Genomic DNA, 26,578 nt, shown 5'->3' on the forward strand with positions numbered 1-26,578 from the left:
TTGAATTTAAAAGAATGTCAAAGGAATTTTCCTCTTTTAAAAAGTTGCATACTTCTTGTGATATCAAACTAGAACAACTACAAATCTCTCTTGCTCTAAAAGATGAATTGCTAGGAGATCTCGATTTTGAGAATAAGCAATTAAGATCCAAAATTGAAAGACTAGAAATTGAGAGTTGTAGGATTAGACCCACTCATGCTTATCATCATCACCTTAGTAGAAATAGATTTCATAGATATCATGCTCAAACACACAAGAGAAATTTTGTGTGCACATATTGTATAAAACATGGTCATATTTCTACTCATTGTAGGATCAAAGATAATCATGATTTTTATGGCATGACATGGGTACCCAAAGGTACCAAATTTACTAACCACCAAGGACCCAAGATTTGGGTACTTAAAGTTACTACACCTTCATCTCTTGTACGGAACATCACGGCAACGACGTAGGGAGATGTGGTACCTTGATAGTGGTTGTTCATATCATATGATGGGCAACAAAGAGTTATTTGCAACCCTATCAAGGATTGAAGGAGGTAGCGTCTCCTTCGGTGGTGGTGAGAAATGTAAAATCATTGGTATAGGTTCTATTGGTAAGAAACATTCACCCGTTATAGAAGATGTTTATTTGGTAAATGGTTTGAATCATAATCTTCTTAGCATTAGCCAATTGAGTGATAAAGGTTTTGATATTTCCTTTAAACCGGACAAATACATTATTAGTATGAATGGAAAAATTATTTTTGTTGCTAATCGCAAATCTAATGTGTACATTTTTGAGATGAATGAATTAGTGAATCAAGATGTGAAGTGTCTTGCGGCAATTGATGAAAACCCTTGGATTTGGTATAAGAGGCTTGGACATGCAAACATGGAATTGATATCAAAATTATCTAAGAGAAATCTTATAAAGGGGTTACCTAACTTGCACTTCATCAAAGATACCATATGTGAAGATTGTGCCAAAGGTAAACAAAAAAAATCTTCTTTTAAATCCATCAATGAGGTATCGACTTCTAAACCTTTGCAATTACTTCATCTTGATTTATTTGGTCCTATGCGTGTTACCTCTCTTGGAGGCAAATACTATGTATTTGTGATTATTGATGATTTTTCTCGTTTTATATGGATAATATTTCTTGCAAATAAAAATGATTGTTTTGAAGAATTTTCTAATCATGTCAAAAGAATTGAAAATAAAAAAGATTTGAAAGTTGTTAAAATAAGAAGTGATCATGGTGGTGAATTTCAAAATGAATTTTTCTATGATTTTTGTGCTCATCATGGTATAACTCACATGTTTTCCGCTCCTAGAACACCACAACAAAATGGTGTTGTTGAACGAAAAAATCGCACCATACAAGAGATGGCACGCACTATGCTAAACTCATTTGATTTGCCAAAATATTTTTGGGCGGAAGCCGTCAATACGGCTTGCCATGTTTTAAATCGTGTTTTAATTAGACCAAAGCTTAAGAAAACTCCTTATGAACTATTTTATGGAAAAACTCCTTTTATTGGCTATTTTCGTATCTTTGGTTGCAAATGTTTTATTTTAAATACAAAAGATCATCATGACAAATTTGATTCCAAAATTGATGTTGGTATTTTCTTAGGATATGCACCTCGAAGTAAGGCTTATAGGGTTTTCAACAAACGAACTCTTGTTGTTGAAGAATCTATAAACGTTACTTTTGATGAGACTAATGTTGGTTCACAAGTTGTTTTACCTAGGAAAGATGATGATGATGATGTTGAGGGAGGATTGGACCTTTTACAAATCAATGATACACCCTCTATAGAAGCACAAAAGGATGTGGATAGCTCCAATGCTCATGAACACTCTATAGAAGCACAAAAGGATGTGGATAGCTCCAATGCTCATGAACAAGTTGAACTTCCTAAAGCTTGTAAATTTGCATCAAATCATCCAAATGAACAAATTATTGAGAGCCCTTCACAAGGAGTTGTTACTCGCTCAAAAGCTTTGAGTGAGTGTGGTACTGTTACCTTCTTATCTCAACTAGAGCCTAAAAAGATTAATGATGCTTTAAATGATGAATTTTGGGTTTTAGCTATGTATGAGGAACTAAATAATTTTCAAATAAATAATCTTTGGAAACTAGTTCCTAGACCTAACAATGCTAGTGTTATTGGTACTAAATGGGTTTTTAGAAACAAACTACCTAACAATGCTAGTGTTATTGGTACTAAATGGGTTTTTAGAAACAAACTTGATGAACATGGCATTATAACTAGAAATAAAGCTCGTTTGATGAACATGGCATTATAACTAGAAATAAAGCTCGTTTGGTTGCCCAAGGATACAATCAAGAGGAGGGTATAGACTATGATGAAACATTTGCACCGGTTGCAATGTTAGAATCAATTAGGATGTTTTTGGCATTTGCAAACTTTAAAGATTTCAAATTATTTCAAATGGATGTTAAAAGTGCCTTTTTAAATGGTTTTATAGAGGAGGAAGTATATGTTGAGCAACCCCCCGGTTTTATAGATCATGCTTTTCCTAATCATGTTTACCGGGTTCAAAAAGCTTTATATGGGTTGAAACAAGCTCCTAGAGCTTGGTATGCTCGCCTCTCTAGTTTTCTTGTTGAAAATGGTTTTTCAAAAGGAACAATTGATAACACTCTTTTTGTGAGAAAAAGGAAAAATGATTTCATTTTAGTTCAAATATATGTTGATGATATCATTTTCGGTGCTACTAATGAATCTTTGTGCAAGGAATTTTCTAAAGTTATACAAGATCATTTTGAGATGAGTATGATGGGAGAGCTTACATTCTTTCTCGGGCTCCAAGTCAAGCAAACTAAGGATGGGATATTCATTTCTCAAAGAAAATATGCTAAGGAATTGGTGAAGAAATTCAATTTGGAGAATTCTAAGCATGCGCCTACTCCTATGAGTACAAGTGTAAAGCTTGATGCGGATGAAAGTGGTGAGGACGTGGACCAAAAACTATACCGAGGTTTGATAGGTAGTCTTCTTTATCTCACCGCTAGTAGACCCGATATCATGTTTAGTGTGTGTGCATGTGCACGTTTTCAAGCTTCTCCTAAAGCATCTCATTTAATTGCGGTTAAAAGAATCATTAAGTATGTTAATGGAACTTTTAATCTTGGTTTATTTTATCCAAAAAACACCTCTTTTGATTTATATGGTTTTTGTGATGCCGACTTTGCCGGATGTAAGGTAGATCGCAAGAGTACTAGTGGAACATGCCAATTCTTAGGAAATTCCCTTGTTTCTTGGGCTTCCAAGAAACAAAATTGTGTTGCATTGTCCACTACGGAAGCGGAATACATTACCACCGGCTTATGTTGTGCTCAAGTTTTGTGGATGAAACAAAGCTTAGTTGATTATGATTTAATTTTTCAAAATATAAAAATCTTTTGTGATAACACTAGTGCTATCAATATTTCAAAAAATTCGGTTTTGCTATCTAGAACCAAGCATATTGATGTGCGCCATCATTTCTTACGCGATCATGTAGAGAGACAAGATGTATCCCTCATGTAGAGAGACAAGATGTATCCCTAGTGTTTGTTGACACAAAATCTCAATTAGCGGATATATTTACCAAGCCTCTTGGTGAAGATGATTTTTGATCTCAATTAGCGGATATATTTACCAAGCCTCTTGGTGAAGATGATTTTTATCGCATAAGAAATGGTTTAGGCTTATGCACTATGTGAAAGTTCTATTTGCTTGCTTGTTTAGTTGCATTTCACATGCATTTTTGTTTAATTTTTTTTACCCCATTTTGATGGTGACAAAGGGGGAGAGAAATCTCCTCATTTGTGCACATAGTAAGGGGGAGCTCATAGATAGGGGGAGCTACTATCTATAAGCTATATTTATTTTATTCTTATATAATGGTTGGTTGTCATCATCAAAAAGGGGGAGATTGTTAGCCCTTATGTTTTGATGATGTTTTACAACCACCATTATCGGTACTAATTGCTTGTTAAGTGATAATTCAAGCATGTTAGTGCCACAAATGGAGGATTGGATGGAATATGCGCTACAACGATGATATCCAAAGGAGGAGGAGGCATAGTGATGAAGCAACGTTATTTCAAAAACACCAAATTCAATTAGAAGCTTCATCCAACTCAAGCTATATCAAGACTCAAGAATTGTATTCTCGTGAGGATATTAGCTAGTTTTTATTTTCTCTCTAGTGCTAAAATGTAGGCAAATAGTTTAGATTTCATCTAAAGCTATTGGAATATCAACACACACGTTTTCATACTTATAGTTTTAAACGCATTTCACAAAATACTATTTTTCATAAGTATGAGGACCTATTTAAAAAATTCATTTTCCAAACAATTTGTTTTTAGTATTAAAAACATTTTACAAAGTTTCACAATTTTCAGAGGTCAAATGAATATTTTACAAATATTTTAAGTGAGTTGAAAATCAGGTTTTGAGTGTATCAGATCCCGGTCGACCACCACGGTTGACCGCGCCTAAGCTCACTCGTCAGTGGCAAACAGAAACTTTCACGGTCGACCGCCGCGGTCGACCGTGAGCTAAAAATTTCCCATGGTCGACCGCTACGGTCGACCGCGAAAGTCTCTTGGCTTTTGGTAAGTTTCTGAACTGCCTCGCGGTCGACCGCGAAAAAGTCACAGTCAACCGCCATTTGTTTTCAACGGTCTTTTTATTTGGGTTCCTGTGCCGTCTGTACACAATCTTGGCATAGTCTGTTGCAAGATTGTTTCTAGGTTTGGGAGATTAGGTTATGAGTTTAAAACAGCTGGCTTCTCCTATTTAAACTCATACCCTCCTTCTTCCTCAGTGTCCCAGATTTTTTAAAATCTTTCAGAGAACGTTTTTTTTACAGAGCTTCATTTTCAAACCAGTTTCTTCCGAATTTTTGTGTTTCACATCCCAGCTTCAGTGTTATCTTCTCTTTGCCATAGGGACATTGTAAAGAGAGGATTCTTACACCATTTCTACTATTTTGAGAGCTTGATCTTGTGTAGATCAATTGTGTGGGAGTGTGATCTAGTGAGACCAACTGTGTAGTGTGAGATCGTGAGGGGATCGCTGTGTAGAAGAAGTTCCGGCTTTCAAACCGGGTTGTGTAGTGGATTTTTCCTCGAGAGTGGGGAGCAGGGACGTAGGTCAGCGGACCGAACCTCGTTAACACATCGCGCGTCACAGGATAACGATTCCTAACTCTATCTCCTCTATATTGATTGCTTTTGGATATTGTGTTTTGCTTGCCTTAATTTTATTGCACAATTATAGCCTTGTGACCCTAATCACCCCCCCTCTAGGGTCCAACAGGTATTTGTTTGGTTTTTGTTTGGATGAGTTCCTTTTATGTTAGATCCATCTACCCAAGTGTAGATCAGGATGAGATATTTATTCTACATGTTTGAGGTTTGGTGTGTTTTCCTTTTGGTTTATTGCTTTCATTCATAGGGTTTGGAATTAGTATTTAGGGAGTCACAATTTAAGATATGGTATATACATGAGGGTTTCCTTGTTTTAATTATTTCGCTCGACGTACTAACTCTCGTGTTGTGGTTTCCTAAATATTAACTTCTAGTTAGAATTTTATGAATGATTTTATATGTATATCTACTAACTCTTTTTTCTATATACTCCTACCCCTTCCCCTGGGGAGAGGTGGAGATGATCTCGCTATAGCACTTTGACGTTCGTTGTTTTCCCTCCTTTCAGGCAGCGAGTCAGGCGCACGGAGAGTCGCAGGTTGATGGGATTTTCTCATAGATTCCATCTAGCTATTTACTATTTAGTAGTTATTTAGAACTCCACAGTTAGTGGATTATGTTCAGACTCTAGACTTGTATTTTATTTTGTAGAGGCTGAGAGCCTTAGTGATATTTTATTTGACTCATTGTACTTAAGGTTTATTTCAGACTCAGAGGTATTTCTACTCTATTTTAATTGGGCTCACTGATGATTATTCTCATGCTTCCTCTGTGTATATCTGGCCTTACTCTATTTCTTTTATTTGCATGTCTGTACCTTTACCTATTTATTATTTTCACTAGAGAGATAGTAATTATGACGGTGAAACATGTCGTAGCATGGTGTTTAGTGCTTGGTAGGTTTGACAATCCGGGTTTTACCTTGGACTGCAGCCTTGTGTGAACCCTGGGGCGTCACAGTTAGCATGTAACTGTGAAAGTATACTCAGACATAATATAAAGTGTATGCCCACTTCGTTTGAACTCTCATACTGAGATATCCTTATCTAATTGGAATCGATCAAACTTTTCATATAAGCCCATAATTAATCTTGAAGCGCGTAGGCAAAATAAAAACCACTTTGTTTGTAAGAAAATATTTAGAAAATTAACATATAAATGGAACAACTAATCTCTTTTCAACAAGCAGAACTAATAATCATCTGTAAAATTATAAATATATTTGGTAAACAAACCATATGTGTGTGAATCCATCGAAAGCCTAAACAAGTAACCCATTCAAGTAATTCATCAAACATCCATCAAATAGATAACATTAACAACAACAAACCCACACACGTACCTAAAAATCAGCAAACTTCAATATATCTAAACAAAGTTCTATATTAAAACCCTTACAAGTAGGAAATCTAAGTCAGACCCCAAATACAAAAGTAAACATAGCACGGAATTACAAGCTGCACATAACAAGAAGTACTGCATGTATGTGAACGAAAGTTGATAGATCACAAAATGACATTAACCAAAAGCCAAGTAATGTTAATCAGAAGCTAAGGGGATGCGGAAGTACAAGCTTGCACATTTCTGGGGGTACAAGCTTCAAGTTACGCATCCACTCGTAAAAGCTGTAGTCGTCAAAATGAAGAAAACTGGCCTTTAGCCACGCTCTCAGATCAGGTGATAACGTACGTAGCTAAGGGAATCTTGCCTCCTGAAATCAGAAAAACAATTGTACTTTTATTAGTTATCCATATCAAAAACTCAAGCTCCATGGTTTTTAGGAAAATTGAAATGTTAATGTTCCCCAAGTATTGGATCTCTAACATAAAAACATTAATGTTAATGTTTCCCGAGTATAGGATCATAAGAACAAACAAAATTTTATTGGTTATCCATAACTAAAAACTATAGCTTCCTGATTTTTAATAAAATTGAAATGCTAATGTTCCCTAAGTATAGGATCAACTTTTATTGGTTGTTCAGGGTTTCCCAGGGTTAATAAGATTTTAACCAAAAAAAGTGCAGGCCTCAAATACATTTGTACAGCCAAAACTTGAAGAGGCTAATGAAGCATACTACAAACTAGGAACCACTTGTCTATTTAAAGTCTAAAGCAATCGTTCCAGATAACATTAGACTTTGTTCATATAAAAATATTAAAGCAATCATGTTTATTTAAAGTCCATCCTCAATATCAGCACAATATTAAAAACCAGTACAAGGAACCACTTGTTTGTACCTGTTCATAAGAAGCTTGTACAGGATCATAAGAACAAACAAAATTTTATTGGTTATCCATAACTAAAAACTATAGCTTCCTGATTTTTAATAAAATTGAAATGCTAATGTTCCCTAAGTATAGGATCAACTTTTATTGGTTGTTCAGGGTTTCCCAGGGTTAATAAGATTTTAACCAAAAAAAGTGCAGGCCTCAAATACATTTGTACAGCCAAAACTTGAAGAGGCTAATGAAGCATACTACAAACTAGGAACCACTTGTCTATTTAAAGTCTAAAGCAATCGTCCCAGATAACATTAGACTTTGTTCATATAAAAATATTAAAGCAATCATGTTTATTTAAAGTCCATCCTCAATATCAGCACAATATTAAAAACCAGTACAAGGAACCACTTGTTTGTACCTGTTCATAACAAATTGAGTAACATCCTTTCCTGAAATGGGAATATACTTGATACTACTCATCCTCCGCCACTAATCGTCCCCTTGATCAGGCCTCGAAGCCTGATGTCGTTGGATCAGACTTCCACTTGAGATCCGACCGGAACGAGATAGCATCGGTGATCGTCGGGAGTTCTTCGTGCTCGAGGAGGCTGAGGAAGAGTAGATTGGCGTCGGCATCGGTGTCGGTGGTCGTGGAGAAGATGAAGCCATAGAGGAGGGGGAGAAGAGGGAGAAGGGGAGGAGAGTGAGAGGAGGATGAGAAAGCCACAGAGGATGAGAAGAAGAAGAAGAAGATAAAAAGAAGGGGTATTTTTGGAATGTATTGTGATGAATTTTCAGGAGAGTGTGAAAAGGAGGCTGAACACATTTTTTAGTGTTTTTTGGGGTTAAAGAGTAATGGAAAAATATAGAGGGGCTGGGTAACACCCCCTTTATTTTTTAGGGCCTAGACACAATTTTCTCTTATTTTTATGGAGAGAAACCTACATATATTCTGAAGCAACGAGAAGCTCTCTCGTCTTTCCTTTGGGAATGAATGATATCTTAATATTACCATCGTAAACTCCCAACCAAAACTCTTAAGCTGTTTGTTTCCATGTATTTGATGAGTTTTATATTGAAAAATAGAACCCATAAGCTTAAACTCTTCGATATTTATCAAATACATTTTTTTTCATGTCATGAGTTTGAATTTGCCTTTTAGGGCATATGTACCAAATGTATATTCATTTCGCCTTTTAGTCACATATCTCTTAATATAATGCTTGTACATCCAAATAAATTTGGTTGGATTTTATCCTTCATGCAAATTCACTTTAGTATCCATAGTAGATAAATAAGATTTTGAGCATGGACTTCTCTCGATTCATAAAATATACCAATATATAATCCACGAACCGAACAACCCAAGAATCAGGGTTATTACTTTATGCTCTACCCATATAAACAATTTTGCCCAATGTATCATGAAGACGTGGGATGAAAATACACACTAGAACATGCATTAAACGTAAACAATCGGACACACGTACAAATGACCCCATTAATACATGTACTATCAGATAAGCAAAATGTAAAACGAAATATCTTTTTGCACTCAAACAATAATGAAGTACTATAAATATCAAGGATAAACCTCAATAACTGATCTTAAACCCAAAATAGGTAAAATCTTGTAGCCTCTAAAACCTGCATCAATGAAAATTTTCTTCCATACTTGTTCAGATCTTTGCTTGCCAGGAGTATGAACCATCATATGAACATCAAAGAAAAATTGTGTCTGAGCTAATTCATGACCAACAATGCTCGAGTCCATAACCATTTCTATTATAATCACTTTACCACCATTTTCCTTCAAAGGAATAGCCTCCTTGCAATTTTTGAGTATTTTCACACATTCTTCATCACTCCAATCATGTAAAACCCACTGCATTAGAAAAGAAAAGGAATAAAGTTTAGAATTGTATTTGAAAAGGAAAAGAATAAAGTTCAGAAAATTTTTATGTTTGAGAAATTTCTTCTATTGAAATTTTTGTAAATATATAGATTATATTGTAAATTTCACAAAGCCCCTTGAAGTTTGTGGTGTTTTTGCGCTAACCCTCTAACCTTTATAAGCCAGAGAAAACCTTGATCTCGCTTATTTAAGTATGAAATAGTGACGAACATAATTAATTCAAGTTGTCATTAAATTTTCATGTGATATATTTGGGTCAATTTTTCCTTTATGTGCTTTATAATTTTTACTGAAGGATAGTGTTTTGGGTCGTGATAGGTAGATGTTATATTTTAAGGCTACTATACACTTCTCATCTTTATGTTAGTGATGTTTATGACATTCTTTTATAGTTTAGAAGGCTTTGTATAATTTAGTGTACGGTAGTTTTCTCTCATTGATCAAATCTAGGGAACTTTAACCGTACAACTTAAGTTGAGACATCATCCTGACAAATTTGGGCTTCACATGACATTATTTTATACCCGGGCCATAAATTTTATTTTCTTATACCAATTGTTAAGGAGAAATGTGATATCAGTGTTACGATGTAATCTGTAAAATAGCTTATATTTGAGTAATAACAAACTCTTATTTTGTATTAATATTTATTTAAGAAGACATATATAGTATAGGTGAATACAAGTATAAGACGTATATGATGCAAAACGACACGAATATCAACACAGACGCTGATTTCAGCAATCTAACAAATAATGGGCGTCAAGAACACATAGATGAGAAAGAGCTCATTGATGGTCCATAGGAACAAATTGTAGATTTTTAGAAAGAGGATTTCAATTTATCGATGGTTTACAGGCACTCAACAATGGTGCTCAGGGACCCATTAATTGTCATGAGAAACCATTAGCGGTGAAGACAGATGATTGCAGATTTAATGATTTTATCACAGTCATTCATTGAGCCTTTCATATCCAACTTCCATTATAATTAGAGTATCTCTTTCCTAATTAATTAGAGGCTACGTAAGATTGAAAGAGATAAATTAAAAGGAGAAAGCTTGAAGAGAGAAATTCTAGGTTTGTTTGAAAAAAGAGTGAATTGGAGTTTAGAACCTCTGAAGCCTCAACAAACTTTTTCTTGTTGCGCTCATCATCTTTGGATCATCTCAGCGAGAAGAGTTGCCCTTAGTTTTATTAGCTACACCATTCTTCATCAATCTTCACTTTGATTCATCAAAGAATGGTTTGTTAATCGAAAAATATTGTAAACTATTTCTTATCTTTTGTGCTTAAACTGTGTTTGTTGATTTATTTCAAACTTAGTTTTACGGCATACTCAAGTCGATTTTAATTGAGGTTGGTACTAACTAGTGCTAGGTATTACTCATTGTGGAGAGTTAGGCTAGACAACTATTTTTTGGTAGATTTCAGGGTGCGGTCTATGTAAGCTTACCGGAACGGGTTGTGATTTAGGAGAACTCTTGGTATAGTAAGAAAGACCCTTTGTTGGAAGGAAGAGTGAATGTAGGATTATTATCTGAACAATTGTAATATCCCATGTGTCCGTAGTTGGTTATTTCTTGATTATATTTTATTTATTTCATTGCTTACACTTTATTTTTAGCAAAAAAGGTAGCAACCCTATTCACCACCCCTCTAGACTTGCATCTCAGATCTAACAAGTGCTATTAGAGCCTTGTTAACCGTCTTTAGGATTCACAGCCTATGGTAGAGATGTCTAGCTTGATCTCCATGATGGCTTTTCCTGAGGAACATGTTGTGAACCGGCCCCAACTTTTTGATGGGATAAAGTATACCTATTGTAAAGCATGTATAAGGGTCTATTTGCTATCTACTAATTATGATGTTTAGAGTAGTGTAGAGAGCAGCTATATTGAATCTATTACTATTGTAGAAGAGGTTACCGTTGTCACTCCTAGAGATAAGTGGACCCCTTCCAACGAAAAACTTTAGTTTTTAAATACAAAACTATGAATACTCTTTATTATTTTTTAATTACTAAAGAATTTAATTTTAAATTATACTACTGTGCAAGAAATCTAAAAAACTCTGGAAGTTACAGACGATAGAACTTCATAGGTAAAAGAGGTGAAACTTATAATGCTGGTGAGAAAGAATGATAATTTCAAGATGAAAGCCATAGAGAGAGTTCATTTTTACGGTCATTGTGAACAAATCAAAAGATTTAGGAAAGAAGTATGATAACAAGAAGTTTGTGAGAAAATTCTTCATTCTCTTCCTAGGGATTAGGAAACAAAGGTAATTGCTATCAAAGAATTATAAATTTTTCTAAATTAACTTTTGAGAATCTTATAGAAATCATGTTATCTCTAAAGTGTGATTAAAAGAGAGAGAAGATAAGTCAGAAGATAACTCGAAGAAGAAGTTGTTAGTTCTAAAGGCCAAAAAGATAAAAGTCCCCATCTAAGAAGAAAAAAAATTAAGCTTGGACTTTGATGGTGGTGACAAGAGTGAAATGTGATTAATATTCAAAGGATTCAAATCTTTTCTAAAGACAAAAGATAAACAAAATATTGTGCACAATAAATGGAATTAGAATTTCTGTAAGGTAAATAAATGGAATTAGAATTTCAATAAGGTAAGGAAAAATAAATATAAAACTTCAGATCTAGAAATTATTTATCATCATTGTAGGACCTAGACATTACAAAAATGATTAACCTCTCAATAAAAGTGACTATAAAGAAAAGAAGAAGAGTTTCAAGGCAACATCGTGCGATTTCTCAAGTGAAGATGATGAATCAGAAAATAACTTAAGCTCGAATAATCAGAGTCACTATATTATAGGCTGTCTAAAAATCATAATAGATAGCTGATTCCTCATCAAACACCGATGATGGAAGTTACAATCTGACGACTTCCAGAAGGCTACAATTTGAAGACTTTCACGTAGATCGATGAAGGTTACAATCTGACGATCTTCACAACAACTAATGAAAGCTATAATCAACAGCCTTCACAATCAACATCGGGAGTTACAAAGATTATAAAATGATGATCTTTGCAACTCTCTGACAGAAAGAGACTACAAATCGACGGTCTCTTCAAACTAAGACGCGGAAGTCCTACCCGCATACCAGCATCAAGACGCACCGCGTTCACAGCCACGGACGCAGCTCAGATCCAGCTGCCAACGCTGCCAACGTAGCTTCCAAATTGCTGCAAACGCAGCTCACGAGTCGCTTCCAACGTTGCAAAACGCAGCTTCCAACGCTGCCAACGCAGCTTCCAAATTGTTGCAAACGCAGCTCACGAGCAGCTTCCAACGCTGCCAACGCAGCTTCCAAATTGCTGCGTCTGAGCTTCCAGATACTGTGTTTGAACGCAGAATTTATGTCAGAATGCGGATTTTACGTTTGACTCGTTCAAACACGAGCTGAACGGTTTCAAAACCATTTCCCATGATCTGAGGGGATCACAACTCCACTCAGGAGTGATTTAAGGGGCGGTTACATCCCATTAGCCCCACTTAGGAGCGAATTAAGGGGGCGGTTAAACCCCTTAATCCCCTATAAATAACTAAGAAATCAACTTAGTTCGGGGCTGGATCTTTCATCCTTTTTTTTTTGGGTAGCATAGAAGAGATCTTGGGGAGAATTGCTGGAGCTTTGGAGATCAGTAATGGGAGCTTTCTTCATCCTTGGCTTATAGACCGATTTTGGTTAAATTAACTCTCTCATAGAGTTTCAAACTCGTTCAGAGTTCTCCACAACGTCAAATCATGAGGAGAAGACCACGTTTCAGTGAATCAAGACGTACGGATCATCAACGGAGAGCAAACTCGACGCGAGCATTCGAGGGAGGCACTCCATCGCCACCGTGAAGAACCCAGAATTAACAAAGGAGAGAATCCATATTAATTCTCCTCTCTTTTGTAATCAGGAAATCCAATTGTAATCAAGATCGAGAGAATACAAATCAATTTTCCTTCGTTTCTTTTACTTCAAATTTTTCCACAAACAAAAGTTGGTGACTCTGCTGGGGAAGAGCCTCTCTGACGAAGAAGTGGTGGCGCAATCTGATGTTCATCTCACTGGAACAACCGTCGAAACTCTTATTATTGAGTTTGATCAAGCCAAGTTTGAGGAGGCTCTCTCATCGGGATCCCTTAGCCCCAAGGCTATGCACAAGATCCACAAAGTCTCCAAGGAGACTAAAACTCCAACTGTTACTCCTATGCCGAAGGAAGCCTTCTCCTTCAACCAAGAATGCTCGAACAGCCCCTCCTCCGAAGGAGTGGGCTCATCTTCGGCCAAACTCGTCCACCGAGTTGAAGGTTCTGCGTTCGTGCCAAAGCAACGTTTCTCGGGTCATGAAAGGCCCATAACGACGACCAACTCTGTCGATGATATCGCTGCAAAGGCCTTAAAACAGGCCAACAAGAACGCCGCTCAACGAAGAAGAAGATCTCGATGATGAGCACAACTCCGAGAAAGTCGATCCTCCAACCAACGCGAGCTTCGCGTTCGTGAGCCTAAACGCAACCATGTGCTTCGCGTTTTTGCTTCAGAATGCCAGCCTCACGTCTATGAGCCCAAACATAGGCTCTGTGTGAATAAGACTGAATGCAACCCTCAGTGGTGTATTGTACAGTCAAAACGCAGCCTTCAGGAGTGTGTTCCATTAACTGAACGCAACTCTCAGGCATGCGTTTCAGAACCAAAAAGCAGATCTTAGGACTGCGTTTCACCAGCAAAACCTGGAGCTCAGGCGTGCGTTCGGGTGACAAAATCTAATACAGAACCTGGTGTATACCATGGAGCGAGACCCCCGAATACTCTGCGTAGCGCGATTAGATCGAGGGGCGGATATAAGAAGTCTTTGGATTCAAGGCATCTCAACCATATCCATGCTCACCAGGAGCCAGTCCCGTCCAATCATGGACTGGGGGTTCCAATTCAAACCTCACGATCAGTGAGTAGTTCTCCTCGAATCTTCACAACAGATTTGAAAAAGTTCATATCGAGAGAAAGACCGATGCAACAAATCATTCGTTCATTCCAATGTGAACGACTGATTCCTACGGTCCTCTCGGGATGTCAATGTTGTTAATATGCTGCCAAACAATTGGTGTTCGACCAATTAATGCATGTTGTCTTGCCCAACCAACAACGATATTCTCACAGGAAGAAGTCTCCAGAGACCGAGTATCCTGGAGTCACTATTAATGTGATTGGCAGAGGGAAAGCCTCAGGTCCTAGTTCCAATGACTCTGAGACAAGTCGTTCACCGACCGTCAGAGAAATCGCTAATGAGTTTGAAGGAGTCTACCAACGCACTCGGACGCAAACAGGAGCCATTCTCCCTGTCAACTATCGGAGGCTAGCCATAGGAACCAATTCCGATGATGAACACTCAGCCATTGCAGAGTCCCAATCATCAAGCTCTTTTGTTGAATAGGAGAGCTTCGCTTATATGACGGGAAACCATGAAGATCTCGCGAAGAGACTTGATGAGCAGGAGACCATGCTCAAATCTCAGCAGGAGGCCATCAATGAACTCATGGCCCTGTTAACTCAACTCGTCGCAGACAAGGCCAAATTTCAGAAGACAGATTCGCCACCTAGGCAAGAATCTTCCCGGAGAGAAAAAGTGTCTTCATCCCGACTTTACACAAGCAAAGGGAAGGAAAAAATGGTTGATGACACGGCTTCTGACCAAGAAGCCCATAACCTGGAATCTTCCTCTGATGAAGGAAGAAAGACGGAGAACGAGCAGAATCTCCAGTTTGTCAAAATAGAAGAATTGGAAGCCCGCCTCAATACCATTGCTAACAGAAGCGAGCTCCAAGATGAGGGAGTTACCAGACCCTATCCTGCCGAATAGGATGCAGCCCCTTATCCTCTAAAGTTCGAAGTCCCGACGCTATAAACTTTTGACGGCATGGGATCACCGAACCAACATATCTATTTATTGTAGAGTTTTGTGCTTGTATGAATTTTATAGTTGAAATAGAATCTAAAAATGTGAATGAGACTATCAATAATGAAAATAAGAGTATTACAATGCCAAAAAAAAACTTAATCAATTCACAAGAAATTAAGTTTGAAATTTGGTTCCTAAAACTAAGGATCACCTTATTGTAGGAACTAAATGGGTCTTTAAAAATAGATTGGATCAAAAAAGGTAATGTCATGGGGAATAAAGCTAGACTTGTTGCTAAAGGTTAAAAGCAAATAGAATTGATGAATTTCAATGGAACTCTTGCTTCAGATGCTAGACTTAAAAAAAATAGAATTTTGGTTTTTTCCTTTATAAAATCAAATAAATGTAAAAAGTAACTTTCTAAATGGGTACCTAAAGGAAGAAGTCTATGTAGAACAACCTAGTGTTTTATTTATCATGCTTTTCTAGACCATGTATATAAGTTAGATAAAGTTTTATATAGTATTAAACAAGCACCTCGATCTTGGTATGATCGTCTAAGTTCTTATCTACTTAAAGATAAGTTTAAACAGGGGTTTGTTGACAATACCTTAATTGTTACATTTATTGGTAAAGACATTTTTATTGAGCAAGTATATGCTGATGATATTATTTTTGGAGCTACTAATAAGGATCTTTCCCATAAGTTTTAAAAGTTGATGCAAAACAAGTTCAAGATAAGTATGATAGGTGATCTAAAATATTTTCTTGGGTTTCAAGTGAAGCAAATAAAGATGGAGTGTTTATTTCACATTAAAAGTATGTGAAAGATTTTCTTAAACGCTTTGATATAGATAAATTGAAAGCTCCTTCAACCTTGATGAGCCCTTCAGTAAAGCTTACAAAGGATGGTGCGGGAATTGATAAAAAGAGATACTAGGAAGTGATTGATAGTCTCTTATATCTTATTGCTTCCCATCCTGATATTATATTTTCTATGTGTTTTTGTCCAAGGTTCCAAGCCAATCCTAAAGAATCACATCTCAAAGGTGTAAAATGAATTTTTTGATATTTGATTAGAACATAAAAATTCGGTTTATGATTTCCTATGTGTAATTCTTTTGGTTTAGTTTGATATCCTGATAGTTATTATGCTAGATGTCATATAGATAGGAAGAGCACTAGTGGAACAATACATCTTTTAGGATATTTTGTGATCTCTTACTCTAGTAGGAAACAAAACTATGTAGGTTCATGTACTACAGAGGCTGAGTACATTGCATTAGATAGTTATTGTGCAAAAGCCCTTTGGATGTCTTTGTCTTTGCAGGACTACGACATCACCTTTAAGAAAGTTTATCTTAGATGTGACAATAATAGTGTAATTTATTTGAGCAACAACACAATTAGCCGTTCACGTATAAAACACATAAATGATCGACATCCCTTTGTTAGGGACCACATTGCTAAGGAGAATATTCAGATTGAATTTTTCCCACTCATTAAAAACTTACAGATATTTTTACAAAACCTTTGCCTGATGACCATTTTAGTATAGTGAGACAAGATTTAGATTTTCTATCTTTTGATATCTAGCAAGTTGACCTGATGACCTTTTTGGTTGTATGTACATAATTTTCTTAATTTTCTTGAATTTTCTTTTGAGCCTCAACAAACACTTTTTCATCGCGCTCATAAACTTTAGGTCATCTTTGTGAGGATAGTTGCCCTTGATTTTATTATCTACACCGTTCTTCATCAAGCTTCACTTTGATTCATTAAAGGGCGATTTGTGAGTCAAAAAAAGATGTAACATCTTTCTTATTTTCTGTGCTTAAACTATCTTTATTTGTTTATTTCAAACTTATTTTTACGGTGTACTCAAGTTGGTATTAATTGAAGGTTGGCACTAGCTAGGTTTAGGTGTTACTCATTTTCGAGAGTTAGGTTAGATGAATGGTTTTGGGCAGATTTCAGGGTGCAGTCTTTGTAAGTTTACTAAATCGGGTTGTGATTCAGACAAACTCTTAATATAGCAATGAAGCCCCTTCATAAGAAGGAAGAGTGGATGTAAAATTATTATCTGAACCATTATAAAGTTCTGCGTGTCCTTGGTTGATTGTTTTAAGCTTTTATTTTGTCCATTCTGCTGTTTATTCTATATATTTAGCGAAAAATGGTGGCGACCCTATTCAACACCCCCTCTTCCCCCATTCTTATTAGGCTTGCATTTTAGATTCAACAATCAGTTATTGGGAAGAAATTGAGCACAATCGAAAGTTAATATGTGTTAAGTAGAGGTTATGAACTAACTTTAGCCCAACAGCTAAGTGTTATGTATTCGCCTTACTCCTGTTTTATCTCTCTTTTTTTTATTCTTTCTAGATTGAGATTTTGCAAATTGAAACCAACTCGACAAGGACCAGCTTTATTTTTTATAGCAATTAAATTAAACAGAGTGGTTTAATATTGTAGGATATCTAACTACTATATGACAACTAGACATTAGCATGTGCATCCTATACACCGTGATTTATTGTCGGTCCTACTCATTAACTCCCTATTTGATCACATACTTTGTTTGCAGTGTAAATGAAATTGCGTGCGATTACAATCCCTGTAAGTTATTGACTGCAACTTGAGTTATATTTGCAACTACGCTACATTTATATAGTTACATAATCCTGGAGATGGTCGAATTTGGGGATTAATCATATCATATCATTTTTTCTTTAAAAGTACGAGTTAAGGAAAAAAATTTCATGATCAATATTACTTTTGACTATTTTGAATATTTTATTTAAATTTTAATCTATCCTAATGATAATTATATCCTATCTTAATCTCATATGAACTACTTACTGAACAATAGTTTAAAAAAATAAGATAATAAAATACATAAAATAGCTCCACTGTATCAGTCTTTTAAGGTAAAGAATTAATATGATATAATATATGAAGTATTACCAAAAAACCTAAAAGTTTCAAAAATTACACCACCCTAAAAAGTTTAAAATTACACAAAACATCTAGACATTTTAAAATGTAAAACAACAAACATGAAATCTGAATATCAACAGCTACCACTGAAGAATTTAAAATTTATAATTACACCCTCAATATTTTTGAAAACTATAAAAACACCTCAAAAATTCAAATAATAAAAAAGCACCCTAAAATTCTAAAATTTCATAACTTACAAACAACAAAGATAAATTCAAGGGATCACCATCAGACATTGAAAGTTTAAAATTTATTAAACATAACCTCAAAGTTATAAAAATTGTAAAAAACTCTTTCAAAAATTAAAAATCACAGAAAAGCCTAAATTTTAAAAACTTATAACCAATACATATTAAATCTCAAAATTATCAGCAGACCGCTAAAAATTTAAATTTTGCAACAAACAATCCAAAGTTTCAATAATTGCAAAAAATACCCTCAAAATCCAAAGTTACAAAAAATATCCTAGCATTCCAAAACTTACCACCATCACATAAAGTATAAAAATTACAAGCACCCAACTTAATAGTTAAAATAAAAAAATAATACTTTTAAAATTTTAAAATTTACAAAACACACCCTTAAAAGTTTCAAAATCACAAAAAAGCAACTAAAAATTCAAAATTTAGCCAAATAAAAGAGTAGTTGTTTGATATTCTTTTATTAAATATATATAAATTTAACTTCTAATTTAAGGTTTTACTATCCTTTTTCGACAACTAAAAGTAGTCTAATTTTATCGAAAAATATAAAGGTGGAGAATGATTGATAACATCTCAATAAAAAATAAAACAGAGAGAATAAAAAGCACTATTTTCTGAATATTTTATAGAATAATTTTTTTTTAGTAAATTAGGAATCTTTATAAGGGATATTCGTAAACTTTTTTAGTACTTTTATATGCTCATGTGGATGTCTTCATTATATAAAAGTGTATTAGAGTTAGCATTAATTTTTAGTTTATGATTTTTTAAAGTCTATCAAAGATTAGGAGCAAACTCTATATTATCTTGTGTTATTTTAGCTCACTTTTAATCAATCAATTTATCTTATTAGCTTTAATTATTAATTTTCCTTTTAGAACATTATTTTTTGAAGTGTTTTTCACTTGTGAAAGGTCATACTTTCTCAGCTCAATCTTGGTTTCATGTTGGTCTAAATGACATGATAATTCAAATTGATTTCAAATTACATTTATTTCCGGTCAATTTAATTATCAACATGAAAATTTAAATTGGGTGTAGCTCATTTAAACGAACATTAAAGAAAATAAATAATCACAATGCTAAAGTTTAGAGATATAAGTAAGCAAAAACAATCAAAGTGGAACCAAGGAACAAAGTTTAGTAGGTAAATAAACTAAATATACTTAATCATGATACTTAATCACGTGAATTGCACGTGCATAAAACATAGTATGTTCAAAAGAACAAGCTTATTTGCAACGGAAATACATAATTTACCTTGAGCAATGCTGCATCTGCCTTTGGCACATAATCAAACATATCGCCTCCGACAAACTTCACCTCCTCGCTCTCCTCCAACCCCGCAACCACATGAGGCAGCTCGAGCACCTTGCACTTCAACCCAAACTCCCTCGCAACTGCACATGCCAATTTGCCCGGGCCCCCTCCGACATCAACCAAAGACCTCAACCCTTGGAAAACCTCACCACAATCCCTCACAATGATCTCCGCAGTGAAACTAGCATCACTCGACAACCCCTCGTTCAACATCTCATTAAATACTATCATTTTTCGAGTAGCATCCCACAAAGGCATCCCGTGTGCTATTTCAAAGGCGGTAGTGGGCTCGTCGCCTTTGAACCACTCGCTAAGAAAATGCCACGGACGAAGGAAAATTTGGTCCAACATTAAGAGGAGAAACGGAGAAGCATTACTTTTATTTTTTGTAAGAAAAACTTGAGAAACGACAGTGAGAGAAAAAACTGATTCTTCATTGTTGACACCAATTTTCTCTTCGGAGAGGAATTTGGAATGAACCAAGAGGCTCATGAGGCGCCGGAGACAAGGAGTTTTCGATCGAGGAATGGATAGAGAGTCCGATAGATCGGAGAGAGTGATGGAGTTGCCGTGATTGTGAATGATATCAGGTATGTTGAGCTCTACGGCACATTTCAGTGACAGAGAGTTTATGAAGCTAAATGTGTGGTTCCATATATGGGATTGGGCTCTGAATAGCTCTTGCGGGCTATCGACATGGAGAGATGCCATAGTGCTCGTTTTGATACCTTACGTGAATGTTTTGTTCTTAATTTATAAGAGAATACACGGGTAAGTAGGATTTGACATGAATACATAAATTTAAGCCACATTGGATTTGGTTTTAAGAGAAATGGATTGAAGTTAATACTGAAAAATTAACACGCGAGACACGCTAGAAGTTGTATATTAAGGGTAATTGATGACATGGCCTTAACATAAAAATATAATTTTGATTTATGTAAATCACGAGACTTCCGTGAGCCCTTGCTTTTCTGACACAAGGCTAAGTCACACATGAGAAACAAATGAACTGAATACTTAATTAAACTCTATGATTTTCCTCTCATATCCAGCAAACATAACAGGCTCGTTGTGGGATGCACAAAATACTTCATTAGAGGTGACATCGCTCTTTGCTGTAATATAAGCTTTTCATGCAACCCAGAATACACATTCGCCTGCTAGATAAAACTAAAACTGTCATATTTTTCTGAAATTAATGAATGTAACGTAAGTATAAAGGACTTCTTCACTTACTCGAGGGCGAGGCGGAGAGCGGCAATAGCTAACTCTGGCGTGGTCGAGGGCGAGGCAGGGAGCGGTGGCAAGCTACGAAGACTAGGTCGGGCGGAGGAGAGGAGGGGAGGCGGCAACAAATTCGAGGGCGAGGCGGAGAGCGGAGAGCGGCAGCGGCGAACTCCGACATGGTCGAGGGCGAGACAGGGAGCGGTGGCGAGCTACGACGATGAGGTCGGACGGAGGAGAGGAGGGGAGGCGGTAGCAAACTCGAGGGCGAGGCTTAGGGGCCTGGGCGGAGGAGGCGACGGCGACGGCGAGGAGGGCGAGGGTCAGGGCGACAAGCTTGAGAAAACCCTTGGTTTTAGAGAGAGAGAGAGAGAGAGAGAGAGAGAGAGAGAGAGAAGATGAGAGAGCTGGGTTTGAGAGATTGAAAAGAGGGGATAAGGTTATTTTGGGGATTTTAGCTTAGCTGGCACGTAATAATTGCTAAAAAGGGGCTACAGCACAAAGTGTCACACTTCAAGGGGCTAAATCACATGGGGGAAACCAAGAGGGGCTGCAGCACATGAAATTTCTGTTTTTTGGGTCTGGACACATTTTTCCCATAAGAGGGGTATATTGGGAAAGTCGGATTTTGCATGAATAAATGTATAAAGTTAACAAAAGATTGGATTTGGTGTTAGGAGAAACGGATTTATCTGAAGCTAACACTATAAAATTAACACGGGCGTGGGACACGTAGATGTTACATATTCATGGTTGGTAACATGGTCTGCCTTGGAGACATCATAAAAGATCAAGTTGACGTAACGTTTAAAATGAATGAATTATAATCTATTCTAGTGGATACGTAGGCAGGAAAATATGGAATCAAATAGAGACCAATGCGTTAGGTGATCTTATTAAGATATAATCTCATGATTGGAAAAAAAGAATAGTAAATTTATATTTATAAAGTTTTGAAAAGATTTTTAGTGTCTATTAATTCTCAGTATATATTGACTGAAATAATTCAAATACGTTCATGCTTTAATCAAGCAAATAATTGAACCCTACCAGCTAATATTGCATATTTTTTTTTTTGGTCAATGAAAATTTTTATTCATTACCAATATATGGAAGTTATAATACATCAATGTCTATCTCAAGACTGGTTACAGAAACAGTCTTCAAAAACTAAAAATTCTCTACATAGTTCTTTATGTGCTGAGGTATATTATCATTCAAAATCCTTGTATATACATGTATCTTTATCAAGCTAAAGAGATGATCAGGCCCTCTTAGTTGCGGTTGAAATATACGCAAGTTCCTCTCTTGCCAAATCATGTAGACTGAAGTAGATAATGCCATCCTTTTAAGCTTTATTTTGAAACTTTCCCCTCTCAAATTGTTCCCAAACCAGCTGGTGATTTGATCCCACCTGCATGATTTCCTTTTGAAGCATAGCCAATCCATAACTTGATTCCAAACACTAGCTGAATATTGGCATTCAAAAAAAAGGTGCTGACAGGTTTCAATCTGTCCATCTCTTGAACATAGTGTGCACTGATTTGAGTTCAGTATTCTCATTTTGCAAAGTCTTTCTTGTGTTAGCAGCCTTGATAAGAATGCCAACCAGAGAATAAATGAATGTTTAGGTAGATTCCATCCTCCCCAAACAGTCCTTGACCATGTAGCCAGATTTGAGTTCTGAAAAATTCTCCTACACAACACTGAGACTTTGATTTTATCATTAGCACAGCTATCCCTGATGACATTTTGGAGATTATTCACACTACCAAGTTTATCAATCAGCAAATTTCTCACTCTTAGAAGCTGCTTCCACTGCCATGAATCATTCTTCCTTGGTTGGACTTGCCAGATAGTATGCTGTCTTAGATAGTGACCATGAATCCACTTAATCCAAAGAATATCCTTCTTGAGATGAATCATCCAAAGAAGTTTGGCCGCCATAGTATAATTCTAATGCACAGCAGAGTATATTCCAAGACCCCCATGTTCAGTTTCCTGACATATAGAACCCCAACTCACCAGATGAATTTTATGCCCCCATAAGAAATCTGAGCACATTTTATCTATTTTTTGAAGAACTTTGATAGGGAGTATGTAGTTACTGGTCCAGTAGTTTTGTATTCCCATAATCACTGTTTTAATCAATTGTAACCTGCCAGCATACGAGAGGGATCTTCTCTTGAGCCAATTATTAAATTGGTCTGAAATCTTATTAATAAGGGGAGAGCAATCCATCCAAGAGAGTCTTTTAGCTATCAGAGGCAGTCCCAGATATCTCAAAGGCAGAGTACCCTCAGTGAAGTTGAGGAGATTGCAGATTTGGTTCTTCAGATTATCATCTACTCCACTCATAAATATGGAACATTTGGATGGGTTAGCTTCAAGGCCAGATGTTTTACTGAATTCAGCTAGACAATCCCTTAGTCTTGATATTGTATTCATATCAGCTCTGCCAAAAAGAAGAAGATCATCCGCAAAAGCTAAATGAGTTATTTTCAGTCTTGAGCACTTAGGATGAAACCTGTAGAGCTTGTCCCCCTTGAGAGTGTTTAATTTCATAGACAGATATTCCATTCCAATAACAAACAAATAAGGCGATAAGGGATCTCCCTGCCTCAAACCCCTTGCACCTTGAAAATACCCATGAGGAGTACCATTTATAGATATGGAAAATTTTGGGGTAGAGATGCACTCCATAATCCAGGAAATCATGTTGTCTGGGAATCTTAAACCTTTCAGCATGTCATTGATGAAAACCCAACTAATTGTATCAAAAGCCTTCCTCAAATCAATATTTAATATGGCTCTAGGGGAATTGTTTTTCCTACCATAATGCTTAACAATCTCATGAGCTAAAAGGATATTGCTTGATATAAGCCTACCCTTCACAAAAGCACTCTGAGCATCACTTATCAGATATCTCACTACCTTCTGAATTCTGGATGCAATGATTTTGGTTATGATTTTATATACACAGTTGTAGTAAGATATAGGTCTAAAATCAGCAGCATATTGAGGATTATAAATCTTAGGTATCAAAGTAATAGAAGTGGAGTTGAAGGTACCAAGCAGTTTTCCTGATTTGAAAAATTCTTCGACTGCAGAGAAAAGTTCTTCACTGATAATACTCCAAGATGCTTTGAAGAAGAGGGCACTGAAACCATCTGGGCCTGGACTTTTATCATTTGCCATAGAAAAGACAGCTTGTTTAATCTCATCCCTTGTAACTGGAGAGCTCAGCTCATGACTTTGATCAGAAGATAGAAGAGGGCCATTTGCAATAACCATTGGATCAGGATGAACTGTTTGAATTGAAGTCCCCAATAATTTTTTGTAATAATCCACAATTTCAGTAACAATATCAGCACTGTCAGTGATCCTAGTCCCATTCTCTGTATAAAGAGATATAATTCTGTTTTGATGCCTTTTCTTTTTCATGATGGAATGGAAGAATTTAGTACCTCTATCCCCATCTAGACACCAATTAATGTTTGCTTTCTGTTTGTAAAAAGATGATTCACAGTCCAGAAGCCTTTCATATTTTTTGAAACAATCTTTTTCTCTTCTTATCAGATCAGGATTGAAAAGATCTCCAGACAGTAGCCCTTGAACTTCAGTTAAGCTATTTTTTGCTCTAAGAACTTGCTCACTAATATTCATATCCAGACAGTAGCCCTTGAACTTCAGTTAAGCTATTTTTTGCTCTAAGAACTTGCTCACTAATATTCATATAGTGCTTCTTATTTAGATCTTTAAGTTGCTCACTAATATTCATATAGTGCTTCTTATTTAGATCTTTAAGAGCAGTCTTAAGCATTTTGAGCTTAGAATGGAAACTGTACATTTTGAAACCATCTATGTTTTGTTCCCAAATAGCTTTGACTGTAGGCAAGAAGTCAGGATGCTTTACCCACATGTTGAAGAATTTGAATGGCCTCTTACCAGTTATAATATCATCTTCAATGGTTAGAAGAGCAGGGGAATGATCAGAACAGCTAGGTAGCAGATATTCAACTTGGCTTGTTGTATATAGATGAATCCAGTCTTCATTTACTAAGCATCTGTCTAACCTGGACCAGATTCTTGTATCTGCATTTTGCTTATTGTTCCAAGTGAAGTAGCATCCAGTTGATTTCAAATGAAGAAGGTGACTGGAAATGATAAAGTTCTGAAAATCCTCAATATCAGATTCTGATACAGATACACCTCCTATCTTCTCATCATAACCAGAAATTGCATTGAAATCCCCTCCAATAACCCAGGGACCAGTAACATTACTTTTAAAAGTTAAAAGATCACTCCAAAGAATTCTCCTGCTTGTCATTTGATTGTGGGCATAAACAATAGTGCATAAGCTGGAGAATTTACCATCTCTGGATTCTACCCGACAGGTAATGTATTGGTCTGTTAAGATTATGTCTTGCACTGTAAGAATATCACTATCCCACAGTAACCAAATCCTTCCATTACCAGCTTCATGAACATTAGAAATCCACTTCCAGTCTTTTGTTATTTTCATAGCCAAACTTTGGAGTTTATTACCAGGAATTTTAGTTTCCAGAAGACCCAACAATGAGAGATTGTATTCTTGAATAAACTGTCTCACTATCTTGTGTTTAGAGGATTTATTAAATCCTCTTATGTTCCAAATAGCAATGTGCATTAAAAAGAGCTCCCACCCCTGTCAACACATGAGGGATTATCCAATGAAGAGAAAAGAGATAACTGAATACCTGGGTTAGCAGGTTTGATTATAGAAGCTCTTCTTGCAATTTTTGCCCTGCTTATACTGGAAAAACCAGTTGTATTAACACTTGGTGTAGCTTGATGAAATTGCAAATCATTTATTGCATTTATCCCATATTCTGCTGCCTTTCCAGTCCCAGATTCATTCACCTGAACAGCAAAAACTGTCTGTGCATGTTTTTGTGCACGTTTTCCAGTTAACAAAGCTTCCTGATTTAGGGAATCAAAAGGACTTACTGCTTTTCCTTCCTGTGCACTAGTGCCAATATTGGCATCAGAATCTTGTTGTGTAGAGTTGTTTCCTGTAACAATAAGCTCAGGATTGACTTCCTCCTGCACAGTCTGTTTAGCTACTGGAACCCACATTTTCTTTGTTTTGATTCTTCTACATTGCTCATTATCATGTCCAATTTTGCAACATATTGTACACCATTTAGGCTTATATTCATATATGACTGGTTGAACATAGCTAGATCCATCAGGCCCTTTGATTGTCAACTGGTCTGGCAAAGAGTCATTTAAAGGTAATTTCACCTCTATTAAAACTCTTGCATAGCTAAGTCTTTGCCTAGTTGCAGTTAGCTTGTCAGTTGAAATAGGCTTTCCAATAAGACTAGCAACTTTACTAATTCCTGTAGAGCTCCAGAGATTTAGTCTTAAGTTTGGAAACTGTATCCACATAGGATAGTAGAAATCTTGCATCTTATCCATATCTGCTTCAATATTCCAAGGTTTTAACATAAGAGGCCGAGATCCAAAGAACCAGGGTCCTGCTTCAAGAATATCTCTCATTGATTTCTCTGAATG

At 36.1% G+C, this 26,578-nt stretch overlaps 2 protein-coding genes across 2 annotated transcripts; both read right to left on the reverse strand.

The window, feature by feature from the left end:
- Positions 8,878–20,537, reverse strand: LOC109825235 (trans-resveratrol di-O-methyltransferase-like). Its single transcript, XM_020392031.1, has 2 exons — positions 19,733–20,537; positions 8,878–9,327 (listed from the first exon to the last, which is right to left on the reverse strand). The coding sequence occupies exons 1-2, from the start codon at positions 20,501–20,503 to the stop codon at positions 9,025–9,027; spliced, it is 1,074 nt and encodes a 357-aa protein (XP_020247620.1). The 5' UTR covers positions 20,504–20,537; the 3' UTR covers positions 8,878–9,024.
- On the reverse strand, positions 24,675–25,544 carry LOC109826859. Its single transcript, XM_020393876.1, has one exon. The coding sequence runs from the start codon at positions 25,542–25,544 to the stop codon at positions 24,675–24,677; it is 870 nt and encodes a 289-aa protein (XP_020249465.1).

This window comes from Asparagus officinalis, chromosome 10 (genome assembly GCF_001876935.1).
Source record: "Asparagus officinalis chromosome 10, Aspof.V1, whole genome shotgun sequence".
In the NCBI taxonomy this organism is placed as follows: domain Eukaryota; kingdom Viridiplantae; phylum Streptophyta; class Magnoliopsida; order Asparagales; family Asparagaceae; genus Asparagus; species Asparagus officinalis.

What these genes read in the sequence shown, in the direction of transcription:
- LOC109826859 (XM_020393876.1), bottom strand. Translation starts at nt 25,544, where the DNA reads ATGAAAATAACAAAAGACTGGAAGTGGATTTCTAATGTTCATGAAGCT.
- LOC109825235 (XM_020392031.1), bottom strand. Translation starts at nt 20,503, where the DNA reads ATGGCATCTCTCCATGTCGATAGCCCGCAAGAGCTATTCAGAGCCCAA. An exon ending in CAGATGCAGCATTGCTCAAG is followed by an intron (nt 9,328 to 19,732) that starts GTAAATTATGTA and finishes TTTCTAATGCAG; the next exon opens with TGGGTTTTACATGATTGGAG.